The following is a 20,910-nucleotide window of genomic DNA, read 5'->3' on the forward strand; positions in this document are numbered from 1 at the left end:
ATCTTACTATGATATACCTAATATTTTGTTGTACGATCCACACAAACGTATCAGGCGATTTATGTACCCCGACTAATTTGATAAATAAAAAATATAATTATTAAAAGGCGAATATAATTATTATTATGTACTACTTATTTGTGATAATTCTACAACTTTTGTTTTAGCGGCCCTGGAGTTAATTCTGCATAATATACTAACAGAAGACAAATTACAACGAACCTACCGCAGAAGTATTCGATTCGGACAAAACATAAATAAAGATCTCATTCCCCTGCTGATTCATACCAAAGACGAGAAGACCGTCGAACTTTTGATAAAGATATTCGTTAATTTGTCGATACCCGTCGAGTGCCTCCTCTCGCTAGAGACGACCACCAAAACAGATTTCGGTAGACACGCAATTTTCGAAATAAATAGCTTGCTCGCTTCGACTAAAACGACTCTAACCGACCATCGAGCCACGAAAGTGGTGATCGAATTTTTAAAGAAAAACTCCGAATCCGGACCCAACGGCAAGCTGTCGATGGAACAGCGCACCAACATCTGCAACACGCTCCTGTTCTTGCGGAACGTGTTGCACATACCGGAGGAAGTGAACGTCCTGTCTTGTAGCTATAGCGGACCATCTCACTCGGTTCAAAATCAAATACTGTGGAATTTGTTCAGTCATAGTTTTGACAAAATTCTACTCAAACTTATTACGATCCCGGACGCGGTGAGTTCATTTTCAATGTTGATTTGTTTATTAGTGGGCTAACATTATTTATTTTAGGTAAATGAGCGAGACTGAATCGGAAACTTTGCGAAGTCGCTATAGTTTGGGTTGTGAGAATTTGGGCATGTCACGTTGATGAACCTGAAAAAAAACACAAAATTAATCCTGGACGAGAGAGAAAATTCGGTGATAAAATAATAGCAGACACTAAAAAGTGTCCTACTTGTACCTAAGTTCTACCTGAGGAAGTGTAGCTAGCTATCGATGTTATTAAAGAGTGTTAGACATTACAAAAATGGTAAAAATCAGAGTGGTACGGTATGGCCATTCCTGAGTTTATATAATATCATAAATATTAAAATAAAAATTATTAGAATACTCAACAGATATAAGTGACTAATATAGTAAATATAAATGCTGATCTTACATACTTAAATAACATTAATTAATCTTAAATGTTTTATTGGAATGCATATCAGTACAAGAAATGTTAACATACCTAAATCCCAATTCTGTTCCGAATGACAATTGACACAGAACAGTTAGTTGTAAGAGTCAAAGTGTGTGTTTGTATTTTATGTAATTTACAGGTGCACTGGGCAGTGACCATGGTACAATTGATAGCATTGTTGTACAAAGACCAGCATGTGACGACGCTACACAAACTATTGAATATATGGTTAGAAACCACACTGTCGGAGAGTTCGGAAGACAATGAAAGCAACACTTCGCCCCAGAATGGAGGTATAAGTTCACCCATCGTTAAATAATACATACTAAATGACGCCCGCAACTGCGTTGCGCCAAAATCCGGATATCGCGCGGTAACCGTACGTTTTTCCGGTATAAAAAGTATCTCTATACCCAGCTAAATCAGTTCAGCGGTTTGGGCGTGAAGAGGTAACAGACAGACATAGGCTATCGATTCTAATCATTTTTTCAGTAGCTATATATTTTATACCCGTACGACGCCGGGGCGGATCGCTAGTCTATACATATAAATAAAATTGGAGTGTCTGTTTGTAATATTGAAAGAACCGTTTTTAACTAAATGCATATGAATGTATATAGGGTACATACACCAAAACAACATTTTTTACGATTGCGATTTTGACGGGACCTTTTTTGGCACATAGCTGACGTAGTAAGGCATAACTTAGGCTGCTTTTTAACCGACTTCCGAAAAGGAGGAGGATATATTTCAGTTTTTTTATATTGGTTTGTGGACAACTTCATCGTTTGTAGACCGATTTCCAAAATTCTTTTGTTGTTGTATGAGATGTAGTCCGAATTTGGTAACATGATCACAAAAGTGGTGATCTGATGATGCAATCCATGAGAAATCGACAGGACTCCTTAAAATTTATATGGAAACATAATATAGTGATTTTACGTTTTTCTGAAGGATTTTAAGTAGGGAATGCAATCTCGTTCTCGCGAGATCTCGGCCTTTTTAGCGAGATTGATCTCGGACGAAAAAAAGGCGAGATCTCGCGAGTTTGACGAGATTGCACTTGAGCATAAGAACGTCTTATTTGAAGCGCTGACTGACACGGACGGAGTAAGCAACTGTGCATTGTGATTCTCAACTAGGTCCTGAATTTTGACTTCTCGCTGTTTTGTTAGTTATAAAAGAACTATTTTATTATTAAAAGATTTGTATTTGATAGTGCGCTATTATAATTCTGGACGTCACGTTATCGTGGACGCCGGCTTCCGCGATAAAACGTTGTTGATAGATAGTAGATACGTATGTCAAAGTTTACTACTTAAAATTATAGACAGATACATCAAACAATGTTTGATGCATAAAATTGTATTGAAAAAAATTGTGAAAATGAATGTTAATCTTAAAAAACTTAATTATATTTTATTACTTTTTTTTCGTAATTTATTCAAATACTGTGATTATTTGCAAAAAAAACCACCAAACTACTAATCTCGCGAGATCTCGAAATTGGCGAGATCTCGCGGTATTGTATTCATAAACTCGCGGGATCTCGCTTGAGCCCCAATCTCGCGAGATTTGCATTCCCTAATTTTAAGCTTAAACTACCAAAAAATAAGAATTTGCGCCGAAGTACACCCTGGTTCCGAAGATGCCAGTAGAGAACTCTTGAATCCTCATAGATAAATGTTCGGTAATTTTGGCGTTGTTTCAACAACTAAAAGCATATTATTATGTCAATGTGTCAATAATACTAATCATCATCATCACTATAATTATGCCATGAATCATCACATAATTATCAAAAATCTTGCCTTTGATTATATTATTGTTCCACCGTTTGTTGACTGATTTTCAAAACTCTTTTGTTGCTAATTTGCTATTTAGTGTTTACTGTCTATGTGGAGGGACAATAACCCGAATTTGGTACAATGATTACGAAAGTGGTGATCTGATACTGCAATTCGTGAGATATAGAGGAAACTCCTGGATATTTTTTGGGACACACATAGACGCGTCAACTATTTCTGTATTCAATCTTCATAATTTTTTACTTCGTAGCATCCAAGTTTAGCGCAATTTCTATGTGCAATTTACCGCTTTTTTTGTAGATGTAGATTAAATAAACTAAAAAGTATTAAATAATTCATATTCGGTACTCAGTATTTCTGTTCTCAGTCTTCATTATTTTGAAGTCGGTACCAACTACCAGCTAACCTAATCACCAGTTCCATGACAAAATATAACTTTTTTTTTTATGAAATAAGGGGGCAAACGAGCAAACGGGATGGAAAGCAACTTCCGTCGCCCATGGACACTCGCAGCATCAGAAGAGCTGCAGGTGCGTTGCCGGCCTTTTAAGAGGGAATAGGGTAATAGGGGAGGGTGAGGAAGGGAATAGGGGAGAGTAGGGAAGGGAATAGGGTAGGGGATTGGGCCTACGGTAAACTCACTCACTCGGCGAAACACAGCCCAAGCGCTGTTTCATGCTGGTTTTCTGTGAGAACGTGGTATTTCTCCGGTCAAGCCGGCCCATTCGTGCCGAAGCATGGCTCTCCCACGTATAAACTGCAACTTATATGACTAGTACCGACTTCAAATTATGAAGATTGAGAACAGAAATATTCAGTAGGTACCTACAGAATAATATGAATTATGAATTAATACTTTTTAGTTCATTTAAGAAAATTACTATTGTTTTACCTTGGAAGTCGGTTTCAATTTTTGTTTAAAAATAATAATTTTACTCTTATTCGTTATCCTTAAGATTTTCTATACAGTAGCGGACGAAGTCGCAGGCAACAGCTAGTATTATAATATAATTGTGTTCATAATAATCATATCACAGGAATTCCATCATCTATGGTACGGCCTGTTCGGTCGAACGTAAGAGAAAAAGAAAAACTACTTTTTATACAATATACATATTACATATAATATTATATATTCCAGTTTTACAATATTATAATTTTGAAACTATGAGCGTTCACGGCGGTTGTAGGTGTGGTAGTGCCTTACCTCGTTAGTCGTACCGCGCCGCGAATGTTCCCGTGCGTGTGAGTGGGACGGAAGAGCGCCGACAGCCGCGCTCGACGATTGAGGTGTTCGTAGCGAACACGCGAACACGGCCATGTATTATGTAACACGATTCACGAACATGAATTACTGGAGCTCATCGAGTAAACAATTTGACGACCTAGCCTGTGACTCAATTGGTTGAGTGTGTGGCAACTGGCAGCTCAAGCCGGGGGTCGCGGGTTCGAATCCCGCCGACGGAACAAAAAGTTTTCAATGTTCCCTGGTCTGGATGTGTATTAAATATGTGTATGATATAATAAAAATCTTAAATATATGTATAGTATAAAATTATTAAACATATTTCCGTTTTCTGGTTCCCGTGACACAAGTCCTTCAGGTACTTAGCACGAGGCCAGACTGACGTGGTGTGAAGCGTCCATAGATATTATTATTATTATTATATGCACGTCTTTATCATTGCAGGCAGTGATCATTCTTCACCTATCTTAACGTCGGACCCGACTTCAGACTCGTCCGATACCGTCGGTAGCGGAAAAAGTGACGAGGATATGCCCAATAACACTTGGGAGAACACGACCACACAAAATAAAGAGACCAACGATGAAATCCAGCAGAAGGCTATGAATGAAAAGTCGACGTATACCAGCAGTGACGACCACAATATTAAAGGGTCGTCTGAGAGTGTAAGTTAATTTACGATTCGGAAAAGCATAGAAATTAATACAGGGTGCAATTAAACCTTCCGGCCAAATTTTGATATATTGATCCTTTGTAAAAAATAAAAATACTTACTCGTATCTTTTCTTTTATAATAATCACTCAGTAGGTAAGTACTAAAATGTTGAGAAATAGCTTCCGAAAGTTATCCTAAAAACACCACAATAATTAATGTACACTACACGTCGCCGCCTTTCCGTCGCCACCCCCCGCTTCACCCCCGCTCATACCCACCGCCGCGAAGTGACCGTTCTGCAACAATTTTAAGCGGGATAAAATATTATGTTGTAAAAAATTTTACACCCTATTTTTTCGATGGACTCTCCTAATGATACCTAAGCCCTAAAAAAATAGCCGGTAGGTTTAATTGCACCCTATAAAAGAAAAGGTAGGAATAAAAAATTTGGAATATTGGAAAAACTATAACAGCTAATAAGCTCGATAGAAGATGTTTAAGTAAAACATTTTAGCAATCGCCTGAACCCTCCTAATTTCCCTTACGATGGGATGCTCTTTCTTTTACATGACTATTAATTTTAACTGACCAGAAAGAGGCAGTCTTTTACAATACTGAGCATTGTTTTCAAATACTGAACCTATAAAATATATGCAATATGTGTTGACCCAACGCAATTCTAATGATATAAAATAAATAACGCAGGATTTGCTGGCGAAAGACACCGTCATGAAGGAAAAATTATATTCCGACAAAAAGAACAAGCGGAATATAGAATTTATCAGTCGGCGAAAGAATCAGGAGACGACGACGACATCCAGCAACGAGGACGAGCTGCCGGCCAAGAAGCCGCACAACTCCAAACCCCGCATGACCAGCAAACAGCGCCCGCCCAGCGCCACGCCCCAGGACAGAAAGAGAAAGAAGATCGTCAAACGTGGAAAGCTAAACATGTAAGTTTATAATACATCTCATTATTCATATTTTTTTAATCCACTAAACTGTTCGAGGCAGTGGTGCTCTAACTCATAGAATTAGAACGTTAGAAAAAGCATTCCATACAATCGTCAGCGCGAAAATCATTAATTACCGCGTTGTTTTTAGCTACATTTCACTCCAGAATGCCGTCATGTGCCTTCCGACAGTGCAGTAACAAAACGAGGAATACAAATAAATCCAAAGGTGTAATATTTCACACGTAATTACTAAGATTTTATTAATATTTAAATTATTGTCTTCTATTTTAAAAGAAAAATCAAAACGAAGCGTAAAATGAGCGAAAGAGAAAGTAGTATATGATATTACTGTAAGACAAAAAAGGACGACAATATTTTCTCGATTCGATTAAAGCGTAAAATGAGCGAAAGAGAAAGTAGTATATGCTATTACTGTAAGACAAAAAAGGACGGCAATATTTTCTCGATGCAAATTTTGCATGCAAAAACATTGCTACAGTTTTGACGGCATACGTCGTATCTAAGTATTTTGATATCGTTGCTCTAACCTATGCTATGACACCAAAAGCAAAAATATTTATATTTACTAAAAATATTAATATTTATATAGAAACTCGCGTTTATTCTTCAGAAACTGTGTTTATTTCTGTATTCCACATGAATTAAAATAATAAAACTAAATAAAATAAAACGGGAGACGCAAGTCAACCCGCCATTTGCCCGCGCGCTCCTCGAACTCTCTGGAAAGTGGTAACACAAAAAAAAAGCGTCGCCATCTAGCGAAAAACTACAGGTACTCTGGTGGCGGACGGACTTGCCTTTCCGAGGCAGTAGTTTGCGGCAACTGAATTATAGGTGGCGCTACACTATTCAATATAAAAAGTATCTGTCTATCGAATATTCGCACTGTCATTGAATGGACGTGTTTCAGACTAAATGCAAAAGGACTAACGCAAACCTCGCCAACGGACGACGACATATCCATCGTATTGAAGGAGTTCACGGTCTGTTTCCTGCTGAAGGGTTACAACTCCCTAGTGCGGACGCTTCACTCGCAAATCCTCACGACTGTAGAGTTGGAAATCGACACTTCGCATTTCTTCTGGCTGGTGACGTATTTCTTGAAGTTCGCGACTCAGATCGAGCTGGACTTGGAGCACGTGAGCAACGTGCTGTCGTTCGACATCATATCGTACCTCACGGCGGAGGGAGTGAACCTGTGCGAGCAGTTCGAGCTCACCCTCAAGATGGACGGGAACGACCTCAGGCCCTGCGTGAGGAGACTCCACTTGGTGAGTGAACTCTTCCAGTTACCGATATTTAGTGACTTCCGAAATTGTCAAGCGTGTTGGTGATGACGAATCTATGATATGGACAATTTTAAAGTGTGTCCATCACAGACATAGATCAAGATAGATACCGCATGTGTATGTATCTACTTCGCGTGCCATATCGCGTTCCCAAACGACGAGCAATGCTCGTCTTTCGAAAGTCTTTTCTTTAGTCTGCTATCGGAATCGGACATCAAACGGAATTTTTAAAATGCCTAAATGCCTAAAAGTGCCGTATTGAGCTGTAGAAATTCAAATAGAAACGTTGGCCTTGATAATGGGCACGTTTCTTATCATCGGTACGTCACAGTAGGTAGTAAAAAAGTGGCACGCTCGTTTTCATACAAATGGAGCGACATGCGGTATCTATCTTGATCTATGTCTGTGGTGTCCATCCATATGGAAGCGGCGCCCACTATTATGACCACCTATGATGGTAATTATATCAGATAACGCACCATCTTTCTAACCATGCTATTTATAAAAATATGAAATATTCTGAAGATAGGTATGGTATAATTGTATTATTCATCGGCGCTAATTGCGGTCTGCGACATGTGACAAATATCTGGATTTCGGATAAAACATCACACAAATAAATAAAAGCTAGCAGTTTTTTTTGTCAGATCTCAGATATGAGATATCGTTGTCGCGTAATGTGTGGAAGCTGACACGCATGCCTCTTCTATCCTTATCTTTGGGGTTGAAAATCCAAACACTGAAAGTCTGCGCCGATCGTCTTTACCACCGCCATCGTGGGCATCGCAGACACAATAGATTTTCAATTATTATGCGGCAGCCGGCCGCTTGGGGATTGATGGGTTAATATATGTATGTATTTTAAACTGGATGACGCACGCAACTTCTTTGCGCCAAAATTCGTTTATCGGGCGGGAACCGTACATTTTTCCGGGATAAAAAGTATCCTTAGATGTCCTTACCCGGGACTCAAAGTATCTCCATACCAAATTTCAGCAAAATCGGTTCAGCGTTTCGTGAAGAGCACACTTTCGCATATTTTTTTTCTATGGACGCTTCACACCACGTTAGTCTGGCCCCGTGCTAAGTACCAGAATGACTTGTGTTATGGGTACCAATCAACGGAAATATATTTTATAATTCTATACTATATACATATTTTTATATTTAAGATTTTTAACATTTATTATAATATGATACACATATTTAATACAAATCCATGACCCAGGAACTTTTTGAAAACTTTTTGTTCCGTCAGCGGGATTCGAACACGCGACCCCCCCGGCTTGAGCTACCAACACGCCCACCAACTGAGCCACAGAGGTCAATTTTTAATATAAGCATGGATTTTCAGGCTGTAACCGCGATCCGAGAGTTCGTGCAGGCTATCGACGTGTTCAAGAAGGCGGCGCACGTGGGCGACGGCGACAAGGGCGAGCTGTTCAAGCTGCAGCTGCAGATGTGCGAGACCGAGCAGCTGCGCTCCCTCATGGTGCTGCTCCTGCGATACTACAACCCCAAGCACCACTCTAAACAGTATTTGCAGGTACGTTAAAGAGTTCGAACCTTTTTCTATGGAGCGTGGCATACCTAAAGTTTATTTCGTGTACACCTATGAAACATACGTCAATTGACAGATAAAATAATTACAAACAACAAATACTCTTTGACAAAATGTCGTAAATAATATACTTTCTGAGTTATTTCACTTTGAAAATGTGAAATAAATAACATTTTAGATATTATACAACCTGAAATATTTCAAAAAGTATATCATTTACGACATTTTGTCAAGGAGTGTATTTGTTGTTTGTAATTATTTTCTCTGTCGATTGACGTATGTTTCATAGGTGTACACGAAATAAACTTTAGGTATGCCACGCTCCATACAAAAAGGTTCGAACTCTTTTGTTTTGTTTGAAAAAAGGTGGCCACAAACTCGTTAATTTGGCTTATTGGAAAAGTCCCCAATGCCGCCTACTAAGTTAAGCGTAGAGTTTTTGCTCTCTTGAAGACTTGTATTCGCATTCAAATAAAACTGGGCTGCACTCGCCTTATGTAGACCGTGGATAAGTACATGCGTCGATAAGTCTGATGCAGCCGTAGAACGTAGGTATGTCAAAGGAGTATGACATAAAATGTATAGAGTTTGGTCCAAATGTCCACCACTAACGAGACCTATTGTAAAATTGTCTACTTAATACTGAATGATTATAACCAGACCTCATTCAAAATTATCCTGTCAGTGAAAAGTTATGGCTTAATAAAAAGTCACGTTTTTTACCATTTTGTACGAAAAATATTGTCGATGTAATGAAAATGTATTGAGTTTGGTGCAAATGTCCACCACTAATGATACTTATGTAATGGTCTGCTAAATAATGAATCATCATGGTTGCGGTCCAATTATACAGGGTGTAACAAAAACAAGTGATAATACTTTAGGGTGTGTACGTGTTCCTTGTAGAGAGTTCACTGTGAAAGTAGCAGCGCTGAAAGACCAAAATTTTTTTTCACTTTTGTATGGGGAAACTTGTGACGCTCGGGCCCTTGCTCATACAAAAGTGAAAAAAAATTTTTGTCTTTCAGCGCTGCTACTTTCACAGTGAACTCTCTACAAGGAACACGTACACACCCTAAAGTATTATCACTTGTTTTTGTTACACCCTGTATAAATGGACCGCAACCAAAAATATCCTGTCAGTAAAAAGTTATGACGGAATTAAAAAGTTTTCTAATATTTTATTACATAAAATAGTGTTGATATAATCCATTGCATTTTAACTACTTAATCTATGTTATGCTATGCCGCTTGATATTCCCTATTAGGTTTTCACTTTTCACTGAAATAAATGAATATTGAATATCAATACTTACCAATATTTTCACAAAAAAAAATCATTTTTCATATTATAGTCATAACTTTTTACTGAGAACTTATTTTTATTTTGTCTCATACTAAAAGTTACTCTATATTTAATGGATAATAAGTCAATAATATGGGTCTCGTTAGTGGTGGACATTTGGACCACTTTACTTCATTCTCCTTTCAAATTCAAAAATATTTTAACTACATATTATATAGACAACAAAATATGATTTGCACATTAGAAATTACACACCGGCTCCATCAAAGTATGTAGTAGTATGAGACATAATATTAATAATAAATTGTTACAGGATATAATAGTTACAAATCACATCCTGCTGATGTGCCTGGATACGGTTATGCGCTCGTCGGACTACAAGGGAACAACTATGGTGGAACACATACGACAGTAAGTAAATCCTTTATCTGCCTAATTAGTACATGTAAAGTACAGAAATACTCACAAGAAGAATTTATTTGTCTATAATAATTAGGCGAATCTCGAATAAATGAGATACGTGAAATGCTGCAACTAACGCAATAACACGATCTACTGAGTCAAGAACCATTTACAAGTAAAAACAGACAAGTTTACACTACCATCAAATAAAACTTAACTCAGCTCATACCTTTCCAGAATTATAGTCCATGCTAGAACGTTCTTCGTGGTGTTGCTATTCAATACAAGATATCGCCTGCCCCTACCTGGGTACGCCCATGGTACCATCGAAAAAATTGATTCATAGGCAGTTGGCGGACCTACGTCATTTGGTTGAATTAATATGTCAACTTAGGGCTGCCAGCCTGCCACACATAACTGCGAATTCCCACATCGCAATATCATTTTTAGTATGAGTTTTGTGGCGGATATATTTGCGATGCGATGCGATTTCGCAATTTTGTGTGTGTTGACCAACGCGTGAGAAAACGCCACCGAAACCAGTCTGCCATCTGCTTATGCAGTAGCGGCGTTAGGGGGGGCGGGCGACGCTGGGCGACCGCCCAGGGCGCCGGATATAGCGGGGCGCCGAACGCATACAAAAGGGGCGCCGCCTTTTTTTAGCACTACCAGCACTCTGGGCGCCGAAGAAATGTGTCTCGAAGCACAGGACCGGTTTTAGCACTACCAGTGCCCTACTGGTAGTGCCAAAACCGGTCCTGTGCTTATGAATCAACTTCTCTGAAAGGGTGTAATATTACCATAGGTTTTCGACGCCGGAGATAATGCAGCAGTACGGGCTGCTTCTGGAGGACTACGAGGGCAACGGGGAGTTCGTCAACGACTGCGTGTTCACGATGATGCACCACGTGACCGGCGAGCTGGGCGGCCTGTTCGCGCTCTTCCAGCCCCGCATACTGAAGACCTTCACTGCGATCTGGCAGTCCGAGTTCGAGATATGCGACGTGAGTTCCACTTCCTAAGGTCGTACGTCGAAATACAACAGTATGGAGATACCTTGAGTCCCGGGAAAGGACACAGGATACTTTCCATCCCGGAAAAATGTACGGTTCCTGCGCGATAAACTAATTTTGACGCAACGGAGCTGCGAGCGTCATCTACTTTTACGTATGTTTAATACTGTTCTAAGTTTTATGTCAAAATTATTTCTGCTAGTGCCTAAAACGTGTTTTTTTAATCTTTATTTAAATAAAGGGCCTTTGCCATACATGGCATGCCAGCCCCATCGTATCTTATAGCTATGATTAACAATTAATTAAATATCCTATACAAACACACTGCCGCAACACTTGCAGGTGAGGATATTATGCTTACATACCAACATAAATCTATAATATTAACCTTAAATTTATCAATTAACTCCTTCCTTTCATCCGCACCTTTCACACATTCCAGTAACAAATGATGAACATCCTCAACCATACCACACTCATTACAGTTAGACGAATCAGATACTTTAATTAAACATGTTTCTTAGAAACTTCCATCAAAACATTTTTAAGCATGTTAAAATTATTTGATTAATAAAAAAATATATATTTAGTAACTCATCATTTTAAATTAAAATGAATTTTTAACAACAGAATCTTAAAAATTTAACGTGTTTTTTATGGCTCGTTTGGTAATCGGTGGGTAATTTATTATCACTATAACTTTACTGGATTATTTTCTAGGATTGGTCGGATATGATCGAGTATGCCATCAACACTTTTGTGAAGAAGCCCCACAAGCTTTACTTGAATAGCAGCAACATGCGTCTGGAGGCAGAAAGCCCAGAGGACAAGAAACACAAAGATAACACCGACGATGCCGAGATAGCGACGCTGGATAGAAAGTCCGTTCTGTCCTACACTAAGGATAAGTAAGTTAAGCGTTTTACGCAGGGCCGGCACCACCAGCGTCCTGGGCGAGATTTCTTCGGTGCCCAGGGTGCTGGTAGTGCTGAAAAAATTGGCGCCTCTTTATATCTGGCGCCCTGGGCGGTCGCCCAGCGTCGCCCCCCCCCCTCTAACGCCGCTACTGGTTTTACACCCTTCAAAGATAACAAAGTATGTATGCCTACGTTCTGAACGTCAGGTGAAAGGCCATATTATATTCAATGCACTGACGCATATTTAGGAGCGAATCAACAGCGTCGTTTCTGGCGTTGTATTTCGACTATGCTATTCGATTGCGTCTAATATTGTTATATAAATTGTAAATGATTACTGTCGTCCGCTACGTAAATAATTTAAAAGCTTAGGGATTAACTGTGTAAGGCCCACTTGCGCAGACCTGGGTTAAAGTTAATTAAACGTTATCTCTTTCGTAAAATATATTTAAAAGAATGTAAGAGATAACACAATATTTACAGTGCTCCCAAAGTGATAATGCGCATAGAAATTTTCGTCATTGTTGGGCAATGATCCTTTTTTCCGAGCGTCAGAAGACGATGCCACAAAACCTTTTATTGCGCATGTCCAAATCATGTCACGCCATGGCAACGCCAAGTGTTTACATCTTGACCCACTGACCTCCATTATACAAGTACGCTGGACTAATGATACTCTTTGAAATGACAGCTATTTTTTGTGCCTATTTGAAGCGGAATCAGCTCCGCCAATATGAGGGATAGGAACTAAATTTGACGTAAAATGACGTTTGAAAGTCGCCATATTGGCGCCGATAGCAGTAGTGGGAGTACTTGGAACTAATACTAGCTTCTACCACCGTAGTCATTATATTATCTTTGGTTTCTACAACCAATAGCGATTGAGCGGCCATTTGCAAGTTACGTCAAATTTAGTTCCCTTCCCTCTTACTGGGGTCGCTGATTCCGCTTCAAATAGGCACAAAAAAGTGGCTATCATAGGTCCAGCGTACTTGTATAATGGAGGTCAGTGGCTTGTTGGTGACGTTGTCATGGCATGACATGATTTGGACATGCGCAATAAAGTTATCGATACGATACAATTTCAGCTGGTCGGAGAGCGAGTTGTCGTCGCTGAGCTGGTTCTACATGCAGTGCAAGACGAAGCCCAACGTCATCGGCGAGATCGTCAACCTGTTCAAGGAGGACGGCATCGTGAAGACCGGCGAGGCCATCGTCAAGGAGCTGTTCCACCAGTACGTGATCAACAAGGAGGAGTACGAAAGTCTTCTAAAGAAGGACGCGGAGTCCAGCCGCCAGCTGCAGGACACGAGGAAGTCCCGCGACAACGAGATCGGCAAGCTCTGCGACCAGCTGGCCCAAGACGGCAAGGCCAAGTTCCTCCATTGGGTGCAGACGGTGCTGCTGGAGACGTGCTACGCTAAGATCTACCTGGAGAAGAAATCGCTGAGGACCTTCGACGAGTCCACGGACACCAGTACGAAGTTTGACTCGTTCGAACCGAAGCCGGTCGTGTCGCCTGTGCCGTATCACGCGTTGAGTGAGTTTTTTTTTTGGTTTTTGTTGCCGTAGGTCTACACTTACGTAATAATTACGTTTTCCCTCTCTTTCTCCGTATGTGTAAAATGAATGATAATAATTTAACGCACTGTATTTTGACGTGAGTAGGCCTGACAACATTGCTGCATAGCAATAAAGCCGCCTTTTGTATTTATAATTGGACGCTGTTAAGCATTTGTGTATGATCCCACAAAAAAATTACGCATTGAGATATGAATGCAGTCATGTGCTTTGGATCATTTAGAACAAGACTGCATTCATCATTCAACACCAATTTTTGTGGGTTAATACACAAATGTTTAACAGCGACCAATTTATATTTTGTTAAATAGTTTGTTTAATTAGAATATTCATTCATTAATAATTCAAAAAACAAGAACTTAATATTTATACAGGGTACAATTAAACCTTCCTGCCAAATTTTGATATTTTGATCCTTATTAAAAATAAAAGTACACGCTATTTTTCTTTCATAATCACTCAGTACTAAAATGTTGAGAAATAGCTTCCGAAAGTTATCCTAAAAAACACTAAAATTAATGGACACGATGCGTCAGCCGCGCGTGACGTGCCCCCGCGCGCGCGTTCCTCCGTCCACCCCCGCTCATTCCCCCGCGCCGCGAGTGACCGTTCTGCAACGATTTTAAATGGGATAAAATATGTCAATGAAAAAAAATAACACTCAATTTTTTCCTAATGATACCTAAGCCCTGAAAAAAAAATGGCAGGAAGGTTTAATTGCACCCTGTATTGAAGGGAAGTAGGTAATATTGCCGCTTCCCAGTTAATCGAATTACGTACGCACATTCCTTTAATATTATTTTTTGTGAATTGTACTATCGAAGAAATTGATTCCTAGGCAGTTGACGGACCTACATCATTTGGTCGGTTCATGTCAATTCAATATTAATCGCGATCCAACGCTAGCCGTTTGACGTAACGCGACCAAAGTATGTAGGTCCGGCATCTGCCTAGGTATCGACTTTGACTCACAGCACTCACACACAACAACAACTCTGAATATACTTTTAATGTTAGTATTAACTAGCTGTCCCGGCAAATGTTGTTTTGCCATTATTTTATTCAAGTGACTAAATAAGTGTGTCACCATGGCAACGTCCATCGCTATGCCGTCACACAAACAATGGTCGCCGTCAGTCTCGAGTTGTAATAATTTACTATTATTTATTCAACAAATGCACTTACAAATATAAAAAGTAGATGTTGTCCGATACTCAACCCTAGCCGATATGCTCGCTAAGATTCACGAAAATCGGTCGAGCCGTTTCAGAGAATTTTATATATTAGATACTAATTGGAGTGTATGTCGTGTTTAGTTTTCAATCAGTCCGTGCCGCTGGTGCCGTGGAACTGTCAGCAGGCGGCGATCTGCAGGGACCTCAAGTTCCTGCAGCTGATACACAAGCTGGGCTTCTTCATGCCGGTCGACACCGGGAAATTGTTCATACGGATACCCAACTTCTGGACGGCCGACGTCTTGTATGAAGTCGCTGGAAAAATCACGCCCATAGACCCCTGTGAGTATATCAGATGGATATTTAAGTTTTTACTTTTAGTAATAATAAATGTGATATATAATAATACCTATAGTAATGTAGGCAAGTAATCAATATATTTACAGAAGATTACGAGCTTGTTGCCTAGTCCGTTAAGTTACATTTTCAAGTTAATTAACTTATACTAGTTCTATGATGGTCTTCGGAAAAATAATAATAATTATTATTTGCTAACCTATTTTAACCGGTTTCTAAAAAAAGGAAGAGGTTCGATGTTCAGCTGTGGATATATTTTTTGTGAACGATTAAGCTTCCCCCACACAGGCGCGTTATTATTGTCGATAATATCGCATGCGTTATTGCGATATCTGTTGCTACTTCCATTGCGATTTGCGGCGTTTTTATCTCAGCAGTGTGTAACTAACTGACCATCCTAATACAAAATATACTGAAAACAGATATCTTAATAACGCATACGATATTATCGACCGATAATAACGTGCCTGTGTGGGGGAGCCCTTACTCCGCCGTTTGTGGACCGATTTTTATAATTTGATGTTGTTATCTCGTTCGGTTTAGCAACGCTGAAATTCTCCCTGAGCGACATATCACAGAGCAGTATTCAGAAGTCGAGGCGCGGCTACTCGCCGGCGGTGGGCGCGAGCAAGGCCGCGGACATGCTGCCCGCCGTAGACAACCACTACCAAGTACACAAGGAGAAACATCTCGCCAACATACTCAACTTCACTCCCATGTAAGATCTTAAAATAATAACCAAAATATGTGTTTGATAGCTGTGTAAGCGCTAAAGTTGTACAAAGATTTTTCCTTGTCAGATGGTTGGTCCAATGGTGCAGCTTATTCGTTGTCACAGTTTGTTAATTAGTAAGGGGTAGTAACTACGAATAATAAAAACTAAGGAAACGTAATTCCCATACTATTACTTTAATACCGCTCAAGGCCACCTAAATATTGCAAATATATTGAAATGTGTACCTGGTACACATTTTTGAAAGAAAGAAAGAAAGAAAGAAAAATAAATTTATTTGGTATTTAGCATCTTACAAAAATAATTCTTAACTACTAATACTATCCTATGTAATACCAAATTGGTTCCCATTCAGCAATGTTGCGAACGGATCCGCAACGCTGATTTTCAATGGACACCTTACTTTTACTTAAAAACATAAAAATTATAAAAATCCTTACTAATCATAATGTAACAAAATATTATTGTATTTAAAGCTACTTTAAAAAATAAGTATGTATATAAGTTTATAATAAAACAACTCTTGAAGGCATTGGTGACATTAACATAATTATAAAAGTTATCTAAGTACAGTATACAGCATCTTAGGTATAATATTTTGGTTATTTATTAATAATTAGCAAACTAACAACATAGATAAAATATTATAATATAGAATAGGTGCGACACACTAAATGCTAGGTTATTTAAGTTTTCTACATCGTGATAATTTTTTTTCTTATTTTGGTAAGTAAAAATATAAGTTAGTGGCAGGAAGCTGTGGGAGGTTATTTCAAATTATGCAGAATTTTTTTGTTCATTTAAAAGATATTCCTTTAATTTACGTTTGAAAACTCCAATGGTGATGCAAGTTTTAAGGGGTGGTGGGATATTATTCCAACATTTTGTAGCAGAGTATCTGAAACTGCCACGAAAAGCTGACTTCGTGTAAGTGGGGAATATGAGTAAGTCGGGGTTTCTAGCATCTCGCTTGGAGAATACGAGTTTTTCGTATAGGTATGAGGGATGGCGAGATTTAATGATGCCAAACATTAGTGTAGCGAGATGAAAGTGCCGACGTATTTCCATTTTTAACAGATTGGCGTTATTTATGAAGGGAGTTACGTGACCTCTAGGTGGGACAGGGAAGCAGAAGCGGATGCAAGCGTTTTGTACTCGTTGTAGTATTCTTTTGCTACGGTTCAAGAGGCAGCCTGCAGAGACTGTATCGGCATAATTTAATTTTGATAGAATCAATGCTTCACAGAGCTTTACCCTGACTTCTGTGGAAATGAATTGACGTATTTCGTAAATCACCTTTAGTCTGTAAAAACAATTTCGGGCTATATGCAATGCATGTTCTTCAAAATTTAATTCACTATCTACTAGGAGTCCTAGGTTTCGAGTAATAGTGACATGTTCCAGGATATTGTTTTGTATTTTTATTACTGGTTGGTGTTGTTGTGTAAGCTTTATTTGTTGTTTTGTACCTAGAATTTGAAGTTTGGATTTGAGAGGGTTTAGGATGAGGCCGTGGTTTCTTGATTTTTTTACCAGGTTTTTAAGATCATCATTTAGCAATTGGACAGCTTCTTGCGTATTCTGTGGTTTAAAATTAATATATACTTGTAGATCATCAGCGTACATGTGAAATTTTGAGTTTTTAATACTATCAGTCATATCTGCAACATATAGGATAAAGAGGATTGGGGCCAGTATGGAGCCTTGTGGAACTCCACATTCTAGCGCAATAGGATCTGAAAAGTTAGTGGAACCGTTGGAATTTTGAGTGAGTACTTTCTGCAACCTACCGACCAGATAACTCTCAAACCATTTAATTGTATCAGGGTCAAAACCGTAATAAGCTAATTTAGAGAGGAGTAAATTGATGTTTATGGTGTCGAAAGCACGAGAGAAATCCAACAGGACTAAAAGAGTTCCTTTTCCTTCATCCGATGCTTTCAGAATATCATCGATTACATCAAAAAGTGCAGTGGTAGTGCTATGTTGCCTGCGGAACCCCGATTGTTTTTTAGGAAGTATGTCATTGGATTCAAGGAACTCTACCAATTGCTTGCTGACTATTCTCTCGAGTACCTTAGATAAAAAAGGGAGAATGCTAATCGGTCTAAGGTCGGAAAGTGAAGTTGGATCTGGTTTTTTTGGTAAAGGTCTAACGATTGCTGTCTTCCATAATTCGGGGAAAGTAGAGGATTCTATGGATTTATTGATCATATGTGTTATAGTTTTCAGAGTATGTGGAAGTGTTAATAGTATCATTTCTGAACTAATATCATCTATACCCTTTGCGTTGTTGTTTATTGAGCGGATAGCATTAAGGACGGCATTTTCACTAACTGTCTGTAAGGAAAATGTCTTGTCATTAAACCTGTGAAACTCGTAATATGTGAGAGTTGATAGGTTTTTGTTTTGTAACTGTGGTATGTTTGTGAAATGGTTGTTGATTGATATGGGGTCATTTAAGCAGGTTGGTAGAGTGTGATTTTTATTTTTAAAGTCTACAATATTTTCTTTGATATGTTTCCACAGTGTACGCGGTTTGTTAGAATTGTTGTTAATATATTTATCGAAGTATGCTACCTTTTCGTTATATAGTGCTGAGGATACCAAGGATTTCATTTCTTTATAGAATGATAAGTGGGCTTCCTTTTTAGTTCTCTGATATGTGGACCTGGCTTTGTCACGAATCCTCATCATTTCTTTGATAGTATTTGTTATCCACGGGTAATTCCGTTGATGAATGTAAGTATATTTATATGGCGCGTGACGGTCGAATAGGATGGTAAGATATGCGTTAAAGCTAGTGACAAGACTGTCAATGTCCGTGTTAAATTCTATTAATCCTTCCCAGTTGATATCTTTCACATCTTTATCAAAGTTTTGTTCATTAATATCTTTCATTGGTCGGTAACAGATCCATTTCTTGTCTATTTTACTCCTTTTGCAATTTAGTTCACAAGTAATTAGTGCATGATTACTTAAAGCAGGGATATGATTCACGAGTATGTTGTTCAAATTGTAGTCCGAGGAGATGGTGTCAATTAGTGATTCTGAATGGTCTGTAAAATGGGTTGGGACGTTAACAAATTGATGAAGAGATAGGCAGTTTAGGAAATCAGTGAATTTTTTGGTGTTCAGATCTTGCACCGCTAATAAGTTGATATTCAGATCACCAAGGAGTACCAAGTGATCGTATCCGGAAAATGAGCTTACTGAATCGGTAATAGCATGTAGAAAACTGTCAACGTTAAGCCACGGGGGACGATAGGCGGTACCTATAATAAATTTAATATTATTTAGTTTTGTGGAAAGCCACATTTGCTCTACTATTTGATCTTGCGGGTGATCGAGCACTTTAATAGTAATTCCGCGGCGAATGTAAAAGCCCACCCCGCCTCCCCGCGCGCGTCCCGTGCCGGCCGGCCTCGGCCTGTGGCGGAGCGTGTAGCCCGCAGGAGCCGGCGCCCGGAGCTCCTCACCCGCCCGAAGCCAGGTCTCGTTGATGGCGAGGATGTCAACATGGTGGCGATCTAATGCAGCGATGAACTCGTCATGTTTGTTACAGAGTGATCCCGGGTTTAGTAGACCTAATTTTATATTTTTATATTGCAAAAATCTTATTGTAAAAGCTATAAATATTGATATGAACTTAGAATTTAAAATGTACCTAGTTAATAAAGTTGCATGTCGCCGACAGAGTTTATATATTGCAGGTGAAAGAATAACAGAAGAATAAAAAGTTCGTGAGTAAAGCAGTAAATAAAAAAATAATAAAATAGTATTTATGATATGTAGATAGAGATAATATAGAGGGGACATATTTTTAGCCAACGTTAGCTGAATTAAAAACACGAGTCAAGTCCGCCTCGGTTCGAATTGCATGTACCGGCTTCCCGTCAGCTAGGCGCACGAAGATGCGACCCCGTTTTGTCCACGAGTACCGCCACTGCAGCCGTCGACACTCCTCGCGAGCCTGGTGAAACAACGCGCGGTTAGCGCGCGTCAGCCGCTCGTTGACATACACGCGGCGTGGCGCCCCGGGCGCGCCCAGGTCGGTGCTGCTGAGCGTGCGGCGCACACGGGCGGCTTGTAGCAGCTCGTCGCGTAGGTCGCGACGCGCCAGCCGCACCACGATGCGCCGCGCACGCCGCTCCTCCGCCGCGGTGACGTCACCCGTCGGGGACCGCTCTACTGCGCCGACCCGCTCGGCGAATACGATGTCGGCACTACTCAGTTGCACGCCTAATTTTGTGGCCAGCACGGTGACCGTGTGCACGGTGTTCTCGCCGGTTGTCTCGGGCAGGTTTCCCACGTCTAAGTCTGTCAGCAAAGCCTCCTGGTTGGTTGACAAGTATTGTAGAGCATGTTTTTTGACGGAGTTACTTTTCCTTAGTTTTTATTATTCGTAGGGTAAGAGGTATTACGATGCAAGAAAGGTTATAGACGGGAAACTTTGTAGGCATGTGTGTTAATATTTTATGCAAAACTAGTAAATATACATAATACTATGTCATAATAGTTGCCATAGCAACTTATTACATAAACATTTTTTATAGGCCTGGATCATCCTTCAACCCGGTTCAAGCAAGTAAACCTAACTGGCTGGATTTGGTCAAAAAAGCTCAAGAGTATACAATTACGCTGGATTTAGAAACGTGAGTCGCTTGCAAAACTCACAAATTATGTCTCAAAAATTTTCATTTTCAATCTAGTGATGATAG

At 39.5% G+C, this 20,910-nt stretch overlaps 1 protein-coding gene across 3 annotated transcripts in view; it reads left to right on the forward strand.

Moving 5' to 3' along the window:
- The window catches only part of LOC121732903 (protein timeless), a 33,076-nt gene that overhangs the window by 10,750 nt on the left and 1,416 nt on the right, over positions 1-20,910 (forward strand). For 2 of the 3 annotated variants that reach the window (XM_042122936.1, XM_042122931.1), the window contains exons 3-15: positions 168-718; positions 1,309-1,462; positions 4,668-4,888; positions 5,584-5,831; positions 6,766-7,126; positions 8,499-8,690; positions 10,325-10,422; positions 11,219-11,417; positions 12,147-12,334; positions 13,432-13,883; positions 15,241-15,441; positions 16,000-16,174; positions 20,746-20,844. In XM_042122936.1, coding sequence (XP_041978870.1) covers positions 168-718; positions 1,309-1,462; positions 4,668-4,888; positions 5,584-5,831; positions 6,766-7,126; positions 8,499-8,690; positions 10,325-10,422; positions 11,219-11,417; positions 12,147-12,334; positions 13,432-13,883; positions 15,241-15,441; positions 16,000-16,174; positions 20,746-20,844 — 3,139 coding nt within the window. Of the gene's footprint in view, positions 1-167; positions 719-784; positions 1,017-1,308; positions 1,463-4,667; positions 4,889-5,583; positions 5,832-6,765; positions 7,127-8,498; positions 8,691-10,324; positions 10,423-11,218; positions 11,418-12,146; positions 12,335-13,431; positions 13,884-15,240; positions 15,442-15,999; positions 16,175-20,745; positions 20,845-20,910 lie in introns of those variants that run through there. The other variant, XM_042122942.1, reaches the window with a different exon arrangement.

This window comes from Aricia agestis, chromosome 1, assembly GCF_905147365.1.
Source record: "Aricia agestis chromosome 1, ilAriAges1.1, whole genome shotgun sequence".
Lineage (NCBI taxonomy): Eukaryota > Metazoa > Arthropoda > Insecta > Lepidoptera > Lycaenidae > Aricia > Aricia agestis.